Source organism: Pelophylax lessonae (genome assembly GCF_965119305.1).
Source record: "Pelophylax lessonae genome assembly, chromosome: 9".
Classification (NCBI taxonomy): domain Eukaryota; kingdom Metazoa; phylum Chordata; class Amphibia; order Anura; family Ranidae; genus Pelophylax; species Pelophylax lessonae.
The window spans coordinates 24,975,897-24,992,021 of NC_138776.1; the positions used below are offsets into that span (position 1 = coordinate 24,975,897).

The following is a 16,125-nucleotide window of genomic DNA, read 5'->3' on the forward strand; positions in this document are numbered from 1 at the left end:
TGGGAAGTGCAGTTTCTACACTAGCAAGGCCTTGTAATTCTTCGCCGGTAGTTGGAGCTCTTTATCACACTTCTATGTGATATTTGTAATCCAGATATAGAAGTGTTTATGCAATGCTAACTGCTGTCAGTGTATTCTGGATGCAGAGTTATACTTGCGGTTGTAGGTGTCACCAGGCTTTTTTGTGTAACGGCAGTGTCCACATGTGACTGTCTCATCCACAGATGGAACCTCTCCTTCCGATGCTGCGTCACAGGGGATACTCAGCTCTCACTCTTTCGGACAGTCAGTCTAGCGCCATCCGCTCTCCTTCTCAGCTCTCTGGATCTGCCCTGTGACCACCGACATCCACTCCCCTGAGGATGGGCTCCACTCACTCTAAGTCGCACTCCCAGGCCTCCGTCACTGACTTGTCTTCAAGCAGCAGCTCTCCCACTTTGATCTCTCCAACACGAGTCCCAGAAGCAAGAGAGTGCGCACTTGACCCCGCCCCAAAGTATATACTCTCCCCCATGATCCTCCACGGGCCCCAATGCTCCCTGGGATTATAGTTCCGCCTGCTTATCCATGACACAATTCACAAACTCTTCCAGACTATATCCCCCACAATCCAATTCGTCCATTTCCGGAGGGAAGCCGATCCTTTTCATAAATTCCTAAAGGGGCACCCTGATAATGGCAAAATAGCAACTCGGATACATATATATATATATATATATATATATATATATATATATATATATATACAGTAGTCCTAGATTGGCTACGTATAGATAGAGATCTATGTATGGTATATGGTCTATGGTATGCACTACTGAATATACTTCACTATCTGATCTCTTAACTTGTAAAAAGCACAAATCTCGTCTCCCTGCTTAACGGCTAGTAAGGTCTTACTTCACTGTGTGAGAAACTGCAAAACACTTTGCCCTCCCTGCCTGAAAAACAGGATCCTCTCCCTCCCTCTACACTGCTAGGAATGTCTCACTGCACTGTCTGACAAACTGAAAAAAAACTATTCTCTCCCTGTCTTGAAAACGTTCCTCTCCCTGCCTCCTCGCCCGCACAATCACACTACATGCTGCGGCTGCGTGAGCAGCCTTTATATAGTGTGGGGCATGTACTTAGCTCCTGAGCCATGATTGGCTAAAGGCAGCTTGCCTTTTGTCCAATCATGGCAGAGATCATTTGATTGGTCAAAGCATGAGGTCAGGGTGCATGCTTTGACCACAGGGTCGGTGCAAGGATTTTTGACACCCTAGGCAAAACCTTTTTTTGCTGCCCCTCCATTGGCTCCTCCCCTTACTCCACTCCCTTTGCCCTGCCCATGTATACATTGGAGGTGGTGGGGGTGGAGTTTTTTGCGGTGGCTCTCCACCTATTTCTTCAGCCGTGGTCCGCAGGCCTACACCTGCGCCTCTGGACCTGGTCTGAAGACAAATAGTGGTGGCACTGGCTCACTTCCTCACTCTAGCTGTGGTCCCCAGGTATATGGAAAGGCTAGGGTAGTATATACAGGGGCGTAGCATGGGTTGTCAGCGCCAGGGGCAAGACAAGTAATTAGCGCCCCCAAACCAATGAACATTTAGCGCTCCCCCAGTATGTAGTGAAGGCAGCCAGTCAGTGAGCAGTGTGCGGTGATGACAGCCAGTCAGTGAGCAGTGTGCGGTGATGACAGCTAGTCAGTGAGCAGTGTGCGGTGAGGACAGCCAGTCAGTGAGCAGTGTGCAGGAAGGACAGGCAGTCAGTGAGCAGTGTGCGGTAAGGACAGGCAGTCAGTGAGCAGTGTGCAGGAAGGACAGGCAGTCAGTGAGCAGTGTGCGGTCAGAACAGGCAGTCAGCGAGCAGTGTGCAGTGAGGACAGCCGGTTAGTGAGCAGTGTGCGGTGAGAACAGGCAGTCAGTGAGCAGTGTGCAGTGAGGACAGCCGGTCAGTGAGCAGTGTGCGGTCAGAGCAGGCAGTCAGTGAGCAGTGTGCAGTGAGGGCAGCCGGTTAGTGAGTAGTGTGCGGTGAGAACAGGCAGTCAGTGAGCAGTGTGCAGTGAGGACAGCCGGTCAGTGAGCAGTGTGCGGTCAGAGCAGGCAGTCAGTGAGCAGTGTGCAGTGAGGGCAGCCGGTTAGTGAGTAGTGTGCGGTGAGGGCAGCCAGTCAGTGAGCAGTGTGCGGTCAGAACAGGCAGTTAGTGAGCATTGTGTGGTAAGGACAGCCAGTCAGTGAGCAGTGTGGACAGCCAGTCAGTGAGCAGTGTGCGGTAAGGACATCCAGTCAGTGAGCAGTGTGTAGTGAGGACAGCCAGTTAGTGAGCAGTGTGCGGTCAGGACAGCCAGTCAGTGAGCAGTGTGTGGTCAGAACAGGCAGTCAGTGAGCAGTGTGCAGTGAGGGCAGCCGGTTATTGAGCATTGTGCGGTGAGGGCAGCCAGTCAGTGAGCAGTGTGCGGTCAGGACAGCCAGTCAGTGAGCAGTGTGTGGTGAGGACAGCCAGTCAGTGAGCAGTGTGCGGTAAGGACAGCCAGTCAGTGAGTAGTGTGTGGTGAGGACAGCCAGTTATGCGCAGGAGTAATGTCGTGAACAACACGTGAACCTGGAAGGAAGGCTGGGGGAAGAGCTTCATTTTAGTCCCGGTTCACATATGTGCAATGTCAGACATCGCATGTCATTCAGAGCACACTGCTCTGAAAATCACATGCGATGTCTGTGTGATGCAAATTCAGCCATACAGATTGTATGGCTAAATTTGCATCGCATTTGGACACAACTTGCACAGGACCCTTTTTTTGGTCCGCACCAGAATCGCACCAGAATCGAGTCGCATGGGTGTTCCGATCCGATTAATGGTCGAACTGACAGTTCACACTGCGATATGCAAACTGATCTGGGGGTGTCGCTAACTTTGTATTGACACCCCCAGCGAGGCAGTGTAAACTGCCTGGGAGTTGAATGCGATGTGGGAACCCGCAGTGCATTTGCAGGGTTCCTGCATCCTATATGTGTGAACCGACACTTAAGGTAAGTATATCATAACGTGCTACTATGAAATGCATACTAGCACATTATGCATTGTCTTGCAGGGTATAAAAAAAAAAAAAGTGTGGTTTACTAACGCTCTAAAAAAAAGCCAATGTTCTGAAAAGCAATATTTGGTTACCTCTTTTCATAATCTGGCTAAGCAGCCACTGTCATGTCTGCAGCCTCCCGAATGCCCCATTTTTTTCCTATGCCGAACACCAGCCTGCTATTTTTTTCTCCCATCTGCCCTGCCTCTGCTAGACTGTCACAACAAGGTGATCCGGTCCGCAGCAGAGAAGACACAGCGCGCGCCAGGCAGAGAGGTGAGACATGCCAGCCCCGCCTCCCACACATGACCCTATTAGGTCAATCACAGGGCGCCCGCCGCCCATCCCTGCGCTCGGCCAACCCAGCCGGCTCAGAGGGCGGCGGTCGGAGCGCAGGTAGAAGGAGATGGCGTCAGTAAAAAGAAGTACATTGTAAATGGGCGGGCGGGCGGCCGCCCCGGCTAATGTGCGCTCTAGGCCGGCGCCTACCTCGCCTATAGGTAGCGCCGGCCCTGTTTGGCCAATCACATAATGTGCTGCACGCACCGCGCGCGCGCAGTGCATTATGGGCACTCGAATTTCCCGCAAAGAAGCACATTTGTTTGCGGGAAATTTGAGCGCACATAATGCACTGCGCGCGCGAGGTGCGTGCAGTATGTTATGTGATGGGTGGAAATGGGTTTATTTTTACTCACCAACTCTTTCTCATCATCAATAATTGCCAGGGATGAATCGTGGGATTTGCAGAAGTTCTGGCTGTTATTCCATGTATCAATCCGGTCTGAGAAATAGTAACATTTTCCTCTGTGTGAGACCCAATCATCCAAACATGGAACATATATTGTCTCTCCTACAAATAACAAAGTGAATATAAATCAGCGCAAAACAAGATCTAAAACCACAATGACAGCAGCTGGACACTCAGGGACAAATTATCCCATCAAATCATGTGAGCACAATTTTATTATATTAAAACAATATGATATCGGCCTGGGGAGGTCTGAAATGACAAGTCTGTAGAGGACATGGTATATCCATGTATGATTTGTTCTGGTCTTGGTTATGCCCGGCCGTAATGTGCTGGAGACGAGTCATTCTGCCTTAAAGGCTACAGGCTTGTTTAGACCCAACTGGTTATTCAGGGGTCGCCTGGAGAGGTGAGAGGCTTGCATTATTGGTGGAGGAACTCTAGCACTCGACCACCCACAAGTGTCATTTTGGAGCACCTATACTGCATGGGACTTTCTTTATTATCCTTTAGGCTTTTGTAATTATTTGTATTTGTTTGTAGTGCTGCACTCATTTTATTGATGATCTCCTACAAATAGATAGTTTATTTTAGCAATTTTTTACTTTTCTAAGAGGAGGTCCAGTCACATTTCTGAAAATTAAGTCAGCAGCTGCAAAACTGTAGCTTCTGACTTAATAAGCAGATACTCACCTGTCCCAGGATCCAAATGTTTTAGCCGGGCTGCAATTTATGAATGGTCCCGCAGTCTTCTGGGACCTGTGACATTTCCCAGAAGACAGCAGGGAGGAAGGGGGGGGGGGGACTTCCACTCGGATTGCCTAGGCAATTTGAATGGAAGTGAACTAGGTACCGCTACCTCTCCCCCCAAAAATGTGCCAAATAATGCGGGGGGAGGGGGGGTTGGTGGGGGGAGAAAAGGAATAGTGGAAGTTCCCATTTCACTTCCCCTTTTGCTTTAACTATTAGACAAATATTTTAGAAATCAATTAAACTATTTGAAGCGTATCTCCACCTTTGTTGAGAAATAAACATTCCCCTCTTGGTGATCTCTGTACATTGCAAGGATTATAACAAACTTTTTTGCAGATTTCTACCTTTTGTTATTCTGAAGAAATCATTGTTTGTTCCTCTGTGCTGAGTGGGTCTGATGGGAGGGGCTTCATAAGTATCAATCAGCTGTGCACCTGCAGAGCACTAATGCGGAAAGCTGATGCGCCTGCATCCCTTTAGACATGTTCCTATTAAGAGAGTATCACATAAAAAATGAAATTTATGTTGCAGGTAATGCCCGAAATCTGACTTGTATCTTATTGCAGACTTCTGGGAAAATTTGGTGAGCCAATCACACAAGCAGGGAATTATGTTTCTGGGGGTGTGGTCAGTATACATTCTGTGTACAGAATGCCTCCAGGTGGCCATATTGCATTTTCAGGAAATTACAGCGGCTGTAGATTGAAAAGGAAACATAATTTTTTAATAGAATTCAATTACAAACCCGATTCCAAAAAAGTTGGGACACTGTACAAATTGTGAATAAAAACAGAATGCAATGATGTGGAAGTTTCAAATTTCAATATTTTATTCAGAATACAACATAGATGACATATCAAATGTCTAAACTGAGAAAATTTATCATTTTAAGAGAAAAATAAGTTGATTTTAAATTTCATTGCATCAACACATCTCAAAAAAGTTGGGACAAGGCCATGTTTACCACTGTGTGGCCTCCCCTCTTCTTTTTATAACCGCCTGCAAACGTCTGGGGACTGAGGAGAGAAGTTGCTCAAGTTTAGGAATAGGAATGTTGTCCCATTCTTGTCTAATACAGGCTTCTAATTGCTCAGCTGTCTTAGGTCTTCTTTGTCACATCTTCCTCTTTATGATGCACCAAATGTTTTCTATGGGTGAAAGATCTGGACTGCAGGCTGGCCATTTCAGTACCCGGATCCTTCTTCTACGCAGCCATGATATTGTAATTGATGCAGTATGTGGTCTGGCATTGTCATGTTGGAAAATGCAAGGTCTTCCCTGAAAGAGATGACATCTGCATGGGAGCATATGTTGTTCTAGAACTTGGATTTACCTTTCAGCATTGAACGTGCCTTTCCAGATGTGTAAGCTGCCCATGCCACACGCACTCATGCAACCCCATACCATCAGAGATGCCGGCTTCTGAACTGAGTGCTGATAACAACTTGGGTTGTCCTTGTCCTCTTTAGTCCGGATGACATGGCGTCCCAGTTTTCCAAAAAGAACTTCAAATTTTGATTTGTCTGACCATAGAACAGTTTTCCACTTTGCCACAGTCCATTTTAAATGAGTCTTGGCCCAGAGAAAACACCTGCGCTTCTGGATCATGTTTAGATATGGCACGGTGGAATGTGTGCACCGACAATGTTTTCTGGAAGTATTCCTGAGCCCATGTTGTGATTTCCATTACAGTAGCATTCCTGTATGTGATGCAGTGCCGTCTAAGGGCCCGAAGATCACCGCCATCCAGTATGGTTTTCCGGCCTTGACCCTTACACACAGAGATTGTTCCAGATTCTCTGAATCTTTGGATGATATTATGCACTGTAGATGATGAACTCCTCAAATTGCTCCACTATTTTTCACCGCAGCATTGGGGGAATTGGTGATCCTCTGCCCATCTTGACTTCTGAGAGACACTGCCACTCTGAGAGGCTCTTTTTATACCCAATCATGTTGCCAATTGACCTAATAAGTTGCAAATTGGTCTTCTAGCTGTTCCTTAAGGCCCCTTTCACACAGGCGGACCTTTCAGATCCGCCTGTCCATTTTTTGGGGCGGATCTGAACGGTCCCCCTTGCATCTCTATGGGGGATCGGATGTCAGCGGAGACATGTCCGCTGACATCCGATCCGTCACATCTGGACGGATGGAAACCCTATTTTCCATCTGTCCAGCGGTCCGTTCCCATCCGATTTTCCCCATAGAGATGCATGGGGAACTGACAGCTGTGTCTCCGCAGAGAACAGCTGTCATTCTCCTGCTCAGCGGGGGATCGGCGGCTCAAAAGTCCCAAATGTTCCCCTTCCTTTACCCTAATTTCCCCATATACAACAGCTGACTTAATTATATATTATATTATGATATATTAACATAGATTAATAGATTAACATATATACATATATATATATATATATATATATATATATATATATGTTAATCTTTCGATTCATATGGTTATACCCATGTTAAACATATGCCAGCTGTTAATATTATCTGTAATTACCTTCCCTACTCCCCTTCCCCCCTTCTTTCAAATAATAGGGATGGAAGCATATTTTCCCCTTTGGAGAGTGCTTCATACAAAGTCCCAACATTCTTCCAGTTGATTGTTTTCCTACCAATCAATTTTGTATAACAAATAATAGGGATGGAGGTTTGCGATTTCTGTTTCTCTATTTATACTTGCTGTTATTGATTATTATCTATGTATAGGCGGTGTCTCATTACCATCTTATATTTTTTCTATTTTTCTTTATTTATTGACATTATTTCCCACATGTTGCTAACTGGACTCCTTGGGCTGCCATTTGGGTTAGGGGACTGCGATGCGGTGCTCGGTCCTCCCCTCTCCCCACCCCTATCTGTTATACGGGTTATGGGGCGGATCCTTACGCCCTGCATCGACGCCATGTCTTCGTGCCGTACGTGTGACACCATCACACAGCGCCACCACGTCGGCACTTGATTATCCATCAGCGCTCATATATAGGAGGGTAGGGATGCCTCTTTTTTGGAGGACTTCCGGTCACCAAGGATGCGGCTTCCTCCCTTCTTGGCGAGTAGCACATGGCGTTAGAGGCCGATCCGGGGTTTTCACCAGGTACACTACCATCTATCTAGCTCACTTTACCTTTCTCTTTGTCATCACCTTATCTCCCATACACCCACTTTCATGGTTCCTTTTTAGCCACATTTTTTCACTTGTAATATATTTGTATCAGCTTGGGGATCTTTGGGCATTCTGTGACATTCTTTTCACTTGGTTTTCATTTTTGATATCACCTCTTTCATGGCCCAATTACGGTGTACCCTGTCTATCTGGTTATGGGTTATTTGGATTAATTTAATCCTCTACATTTTTCCACTTCAACACCAGTGTACTCACTTCCAATATTTATCTACCTTTTTTATATGGTATATTTTGTTTACAGAATACTCTGGTGGTAATTTCCTGAAGTCACACTTTTCCAGGTTTTGTGTGCCCTGGTGACCATGGATTCAGTTTCTTCAGTCCCCGACCCAGACGTTCCCCAGGGATCTCTGTTTTTTTCAACATGTTTATGCTGACATCAGGCTTGACTGTGAGTACACTGGTCGGAGACATCCTAAGGTTAGGGATGATTCCATCCCTTTCCTATGATTATACAATTATATTATTACTATATTTTATACGCTGTTTAAAGGGATTCTTGTTTCTCTACAGCAATATGTTGCACCTGCTCCTGAGGAAGTGGAACGTAGTCCACGAAACGCATAGAGCTTGTTTGTGGTGCACTTTTTAGCTATACATCTTTGGATCCTTCATACCTATGGACTACAATGCTCCATCACAGTTTACAACCAGTCAGCCTTCATGTATTAACTTATCTGGTCTGTCATAGTACGACTCATTTATTGTACCATTTTAGCTATGTCCTGATGTCTATCAATTTATGTATGTTGATTTACACTATTAAATTGCTTCTGTAGGATTATACCAGACCCGCCTAAACTAATTTATCAATTTGTCTGTCTATGTAATATTTTTTGCACACCTCATTCAAAGTCCCAAATGTTCCCCTTCCTTTACCCTAATTTCCCCATATACAACAGCTGACTTAATTATATATTATATTATGATGTAAATCTTTCGATTCATATGGTTATACCCATGTTAAACATAGGCCAGCTGTTAATATTATCTGTAATTACCTTCTCTACTCCCCTTCCCCCCTTCTTTCGTGCAATAATGGCAATGGAAAAAAGCTACTAAAAGCACGTTTTTACAGCTGCTTTTTCATGGCGTTGGTAGTGGCTTTGCAGCTCATTTTTTCTAACGCCCTGTGTGCACGGAGCCCTAACAGTGGCGTCACTAGGGGGGGGCCAGAGGGGGCCATGGCCCCACCAAAATTAGTCTGTGCCCCCCCATGTGCCCCCCCAATTTATGTGCACAGCAACAGTCATGGATTCTCATTCTGTCTTGCGCCTGCACTGTGCACAGCGCCAGTGATTGGTGGGAAGCCAGGCAGCTGCAAGGAGAGAGAGAGCAGAGCTGTCAAAATGTAGCTCTGATGTCGGGATGGGCGGAACTGATATGCGGGACACGCCCCCTTTGTCAGACAGCCCATGCCATGCACAGACAGCAGTTAAGTTTAATGTACCTGCTGGACAGCCACCCCGGAGACCTATTCCTCTCCTCCACCCGCCGCTTTGGTGTACAGTAGACTGGTTGCTATGATTGCCAGACGCTTGGCATCTAGCAACCAGTGACGTCCCAAGGATGAAAGCAAGGCGAAGAGAGGACTCAGAATGCAGAGCAGTGGAGGATCTGCCTTGTCCTCCTCCGTGCCTATTGATTGTCTGGCTCCACCCACTTCCTCCCGACAGCACAAGAAGACCTCAGAGCAGAGAGAAAATGCAGCTTTAGGTGAGCTATCTCTCTCTCATCCGTTCTGGACTGGTATTAGTATATAATGGTGGAGGAATGTTTATGATTACATAGATTGCTGTTTTCTCCAAGCATCCAGGGTGACCTGCATGGTGACTGCAATATTGTATGGAAACTCAGCACCTTTGCATGTAGCCAACATCATGGACAGGACAGGACATGAAGTGATAGGGAATCTCTAAAGTGAGGAAGGGTTATTTATTCTTACACTTTTTTATTTCTGTCAGTCCACATGTACACTGGACCTTTGAAAAGCTCTTCAGGATGTTGTAACTTGACAACTAGTGAACAAACCTCTCTCCCCCCTCCCCCCTATCTCCCCCCTCATCTCCCCCCCTCTCTCTCTCTCTCTCTCTCTCTCTCTCTCTCTCTCCTCCACCCTCTCTCTCTTTCTCTCCCCCCTGTGTATAGTTTATAGATATAGTTGGGGGGGGGGGGGGAAGGAAAGTAGCACACATGGTGTAGTGATTGGGGGGTGCTTTGGGAGGAGATAGAACTTCTGCTAGTGGGGGGTAGGGGGATTGTGGTGTACCATGACCCCACTTACTATTGTTAACACAAACACACTACAGAGCACACAGTTTTATATACACACACAAGGGAAAACCAACAGTGCAGCTGAACCAATAGACACTATGACATTTAAAAGGGCCGCGCATTGAAAACAACTGCTAAACTGCAATATGACATTAGCATTGTTTGTCATATTGCAGTTATGTTCAATGTACTGTCCCTTTAGTGCCGGTTCACACTAGTGCGGCTGCAGCGATCGCATGTAATGTCGAAGCGCACTGCTCCTTCATTACATGCTATCGGCTGTGCGGTGCGAGTTTAGCCATACACTTTGTATGGCTAAACTCGCACTGCACCCACAGCAAACACGCACATGACCCTTTTTTGCAGCCGCATCAGGATCGGATCGCACAGTGGTTCACACTTGTGCGATCCGATCCTGTGCGAACTGTCAGATCGCACTGCAATATGCGATCAAACTGGGGGTGTCGTTAAGATTACATTGACACCCCCAGCGTATCGCATATGGCACTGTGAACTGCCAGGGGTGCGTTTGCGATGCGGGAACAGGCTGCAAATTCGCAGCCTTCCCGCATTGCATAAGTGTGAACCGGGGCTTAAATGTTAAAGCATCTATTGGTTCAGCCACACTTGATTTTCCTCTGTATGTAAATAAAGCGTCTTGCTCTGTAGCGTCTTATGGCCTGAGGATGGAGCATGCATGCTCCACAATGTGTAACCATACCCAGGGCAGCCATCAGGGGGGGACAGCCCATACACATGTAGGGGGCCCAGGCGTTCCAAGGGGCCTGGCCGCCCAGATCCCAACCAACGAGTTGTTGCTGCTGTAGTAACTAGCAATTGCTAAAGCAAGATGGCTGCGGAATTTGCGGATTTGGGCGTCTCTTTGCTGAATATATGAGGCCCTCTCTTTACTGGATTGGGATGTATCTTTGCTGAATATATGAGGCCATCTGTTTACTGGATTGGGGTGTCTCTTTGCTGAATATATGAGGCCATTTCTTTACTGGATTAGGATGTGTCTTTGCTGAATATATGGGGATTTCTCTTTGCTGGATTGGATTAATTTTCATGTATTAAGTTGTAAAAAAGTTAAAATAGAAGTGTGTGCACTGAAGGACTCGGTGGGATGGCCAGTGGGCAGATTTGGTGGGACGGCCAGAGGGCGGGCCCTGCAGAATGTTGGTGGTCAGACACTGAGGGGCCCAGGCCTAAAGTTGTGTATGGGGCCCCAAAATTTCTGGTGGCTGCCCTGACCATACCCACACCCTGCTCTGTGCCCCTGGATTAATGTCACTTCCGCTTTGGTTGTTGGCTCCAGCGTTCTACTACATCACACAGAGACACAGGGGTGACTGCTCAGTGGAGAGTAGGATCCTGGTACTGGGTCTCTCTCTCTCTCTCCTGTCTGTGTATATACTGTAGATACATCGGGGGGCAGTAAAAATGCCATAGTTGAGCCCTGTTTTTACCACCACCCAACCACACCCCCTTTAACTGCAGTGTCTAGGGGTGTACACATACCTCATCAGGAATTATTCACCCTGTCACACCTGCCAAGTGTGACCCATTCAAGTGAGGAGCAAGTGCTCTGCAACCTTGTGCAGCACAGCGACCAAGGGGGTAAAGGAGGTGTTTTATCACCTCTTTACCACCTGCTTTAACCCCTGGGATTCCACATGGGCATGCATTGCACACAGTTGCAGGGCGTTTGCAGAGTGGCCCCATTCACTTGAATGGGTCACACTTGGCAGGTGCTACACCTGTGTGACTGTGTGTATAATTCCTGCTGCGCGGGGGGGGGGGGGGAATAGGGATCAGATATGGCGTTTTATCGCCCCCCAAACTACAAATGTTGTGTACACCTCTGACAAGTGGGCAGATTTAAGGGAATGGCCAGTTGGCGGGCCCTGGGGAATGTGGTGGTCAGGCCCGGGGGGGGGCAGGCCTAAAGCTGTTTAAGGGGCCTCAATTTCTGATGCCTGCCCTGCTCACACAGTTTACTGTAATTACAGCAGTTTAGTTTGTGTCTATAATTACCAGCCAGGCTGAATGAGTGTTTCTTCTTCCCCAGTGCACATCTACCAGGTGCTAATATTCCCTAGTACACTGAGTGCACACTGATATCGGTATACTGAGTGCCACTCAGTGTACACATATCAATGTTATATAAGGAATAGTACTCATTGTAGTACAGATGTCAGTGTTATAGGTACTAGCACTCAATTTACAGAGATCAGTGTTATACATAGGGAATAGCACTTAGTGAGTGCTATTCCCTATATATAACATATATAACACTTATATCTGTACACTGAGTGCTTTTCCCATATTGACATCTGTACACTTTGGCGGGAAGATTGCTCCTTACATTGGTGGTCAGTGAGAAGAATGTTCCTTACATTGGTGATAAGTGGGAAGAATGCTCCTTACATTGGTGATCAGTGGGAAGAATGACTCCTTACATTGGTGGTCAGTGAGAAGAATGTTCCTTACATTGGTGATCAGTGGGAAGAATGTTCCTTACATTGGAGGTCAGTGGGAAGAATGTTCCTTACATTGGTGGTCAGTGAGAAGAACGTTCCTAACATTGGTGGTCAGTGAGAAGAATGTCTCCTTACATTGGTGGTCAGTGAGAAGAATGTCCCTTACATTGGTGGTCAGTGAGAAGAATGTCTCCTTACATTGGTGGTCAGTGGGAAGAAGGAGGAGGACACACCCAAGGAGCTCTCTGTGAGAACCAGCCCTTTTCAAGCCTGGGCCTTGCTTGCTAGCTTGGCCCAGGAACAATGCCTGATCCTGGGGGAGGCCCTGGGAGGGATCCCCCTGATGACACGGGGCCTAGTGAGGAGGAGGTGGAGGACCTGTCTGTGGGTCCAGGCCCTGGCGAGAATGCGGATGTCTTCAGCCAGAAGATTATCAATCGTTTTAGGGCGATTGGGAGAGCGGAAGAAAAACTTAAAGTTTTGAAGGCTGAACACAAATCCTTCAAAACCAAGTATTTCCAGGCCTGGAGTAAAAATCGCACAGCCATGAAGCCTGAGTTACAGGAATTGGAAGAAAAGGTAAAGGAACAAACTTTATTATTGGAAAGGCTGAAAGACAGAAGTGGAGCATTTAAAGAAAAATTTGACAATGAGAGGCGATTTACCAGCCAAGCATCAGCAAGCTCTGTGGATCAGCAGCCTCAGTTAATGGATGACCAGGCTCCATCTGCCTCTGCACCTCTCCCCCCATGCCAGAACTGGGAATCACCAGCGGCAACCAGCCAGGGGGTTGAGAGTGGACATGGATCCCTGACATTCATCCAGCAGATGGAGTCACCCCTGAAAGCAGACAGGTTTGTATTTTCTGATGATCCATCAGAAATCCCTGAGGATGGGCAGAGGAGATTCAAGTCAGCAAAGCCAGTAATGGTGGAGAAATCCCAGTACACCATGCTGCCATCCAACATGTCTGCCCCATCTGCTGTAGTGGATGGTGTCCCAGGTGAGAAAGAGCTCTGCATACAGCTACCTATTGGAGTTACCGCTGTGGAGAAACCGACAGACATGCAAGCCCCGGACCATCAGACGAATGTGGATGGACCTGCATTAAACACCCCAGGCATGGATTTTGCTGGTCTGGCTGAGACCAGTAGTCCCACGGCAAGCAAAATGGTTGCCAGCTCCAAAGAGCCTGCTTCATGTTCACCTGAGCCTCCCAGTCTTCCAGTGCTGATTGCTGATGGGGGAGGGGATCAACATAGTTCTGGAAGTGGAATGGAAGTAGCAATGGAAATATCCTGCAATGCTTTACCTGCTGCTGTGTTAAAACAGAATGCTATTTCCACAGCTGAAAACCCTGTCCTAGTGGAAGAGAAGATGACAGCTGGAGTTCTTACCAATGCAGCAGCAACTATGGATTCTGCTGTGAAGACAACAGCAATAATAAGTATCCCAGCAAGTATAAAAAATGACAATGTTAAAGCAATGAATGTGGTGGGTGGTGGTGAAGGGGTTAGTAATGCTGGGAAAAATAAAAATGACATTTCTCCTCCTGCTCAGCAGAGGAAAGATTCGATTGCACAGATCAATCCCGAATCTGTGCAATCGTTATCTGCTAAGTGTGTGTCAGATAATTTAAAAAAAACTGATGGATTTTCTGCTGGGAGGAATGTTGGAAGCTATGCTTCAGCTTTGGGGAGTCACACCAGGGTGGGTGGTGGGAATTCTGTTATTAGTCAAAATTCAGGGAGGTTTGGTGGGTATAGGAGGAGGAATGTGGTACAGTTGAGGTGGGTGGGGGATGGAACTCCACCTGTAAGGGGGAGGGTGGCTGAGTTGATTTTGGAAATGGGGTTTAAAGCTTGTGATATTTTTGCTTTAATTTGCCCGGTGGGGAGTTATGAATTCGATTTGTCGTTTGTAAAACCTGAAAGTTTGGATCTCTTCTGGGAGAGATTTAGGAGGTGCAAGGGCCTTCAGCAGTGGAGTGGTTTGGTGCCAAAAGTGATTTCAAGGCAGCCTCTGATAAAATCAGTGACCATTTTGGTGCGTAACGAATCCATACCAGAGGCTGATTTATTAGTATGGCTACGCCGATATGGCGAGGTCCTCACTCCACTGCGGAAGGTCCTTGATGAGCATGGGATATGGACAGGGGCCTGGACAGTGTCGCTAAAATTGGGGGTGCTGGGCGATGTAGTTCAGCACCTTCCCTGCTCAGCCTTTCTGGGTAGGGATAGGCTGACCATTTTCTACCAAGGTCAGCCTAAGGTATGTAATAAATGTGGTGATAAAGGCCACTTTGCATCGTCCTGCACCCACAAGAAGTGCTCACTGTGCCAGGATTTAGGCCATTTGGCCAGAGAATGCACCCAGATTCGGTGCAATTTGTGCCAGCAGCTGGGTCATCCATATAGCCAGTGCCCAGAGGCACTGCATAACTTGCCAGGATTGGAGACTGAGCTGCAGAGGCTTGATAAAGAAGATGAAGCAGCTGAAGTTAGAGAGGAAATTGTTGTTGCCCCTCCTGTGTCTGTTGTGTCAGATTCTGTTTCCCCTAGTGATGTGGTCCCTGAGTCTGTGTCTGTTGTGTCAGATTCTGTTTCCCCTAGTGATGTGGTCCCTGAGTCTGTCCCTCCTGTTGTTCCTACATCTACTGTGCGTAGATCCTCCAGACTAGCGGAAGCTGCTGGGGGGGCGGGTATAGTGGATCTTCCCCCTCGGCCTACTCCACCTCCAGTCCCTGTCTCTCGACACCGCAAACGCGGCCAAGAGGGTGCAGGGGTGCTGGATGGTGGTGGGGTCGATGGGGTTGAGGGAGGGGTGTCCATGTCCCATGTCTCACCCTCTGTTGTGGAGGATTCGGATGATGAGGGGTGGGAGAGGACAAAGAGGAAGAAAAAGAAGAAGAGGAAGACCAGTAAAGCGGTCACTTCTTCCTTACAGTTAGAGCCAGGAGGGGTTCCTCTTGGCAACACATTTTCGGTTTTATCAGGGGAGGAGTTAGTATCCGATTTATCTACTTTATCATCTATGGATGAGGGGGAGTCACATAGTGTAAAGAGAGCTGTTTCGGGTGATGAGAGTGTGGTGGAGGTTAAGAAACGACTACCCCAATCATCCTGATGGCAGTGCCCGCTCTGATAAAGGTGGCGACCATTAATGTCGCCAGCGTGAAATCTGCAAGAGCTCGTGATATTGCCTTATTTTTGCTCAGTGAGTTTGATGCTGAGATTTTATTTTTGCAAGAGACCTGGCTCAATACTTTGGCCGATGTCCATCTAGCAAAAAGGGAGTGGAGATGCGGTCCCTCCTTTTGGTCTCTTGCGGCTGAGCCTTGCAGCGGAGTTGCGGTTCTTTTTAAAACCGATATGGTAACGTGCCGGCGGATAATTGAGGTAGAAATGGGGAGATGCATGGTCTTAGACGTCTCTGTTAGGGGGCAGGACCTGCGCCTGATCAATATCTATGGACCGCAGTCAAAATGGGACAGGAAATGCCTCTTCACAAAGATCAAGCCCTTCCTTTTTACATCCCAGCAGGTTGTCTTTGGAGGTGACTTTAACACCATAATTAGGCCTGAAGACAGGAGGGTCTCCATAGACAGGCTGGGTTATGATAG

The 16,125-nt window shown here is 47.3% G+C and overlaps 1 protein-coding gene across 1 annotated transcript in view; it reads right to left on the reverse strand.

The window, feature by feature from the left end:
• Positions 1-16,125, reverse strand: part of LOC309564171 (C-type lectin domain family 2 member F-like) — a gene marked incomplete at both ends in the record, with an annotated part of 71,598 nt that overhangs the window by 24,561 nt on the left and 30,912 nt on the right. Inside the window, one exon of the mRNA XM_082268798.1 lies at positions 3,748-3,902. Within this exon, the coding sequence (XP_082124924.1) occupies positions 3,748-3,902 (155 nt within the window). The remainder of the gene's footprint in view (positions 1-3,747; positions 3,903-16,125) is intronic.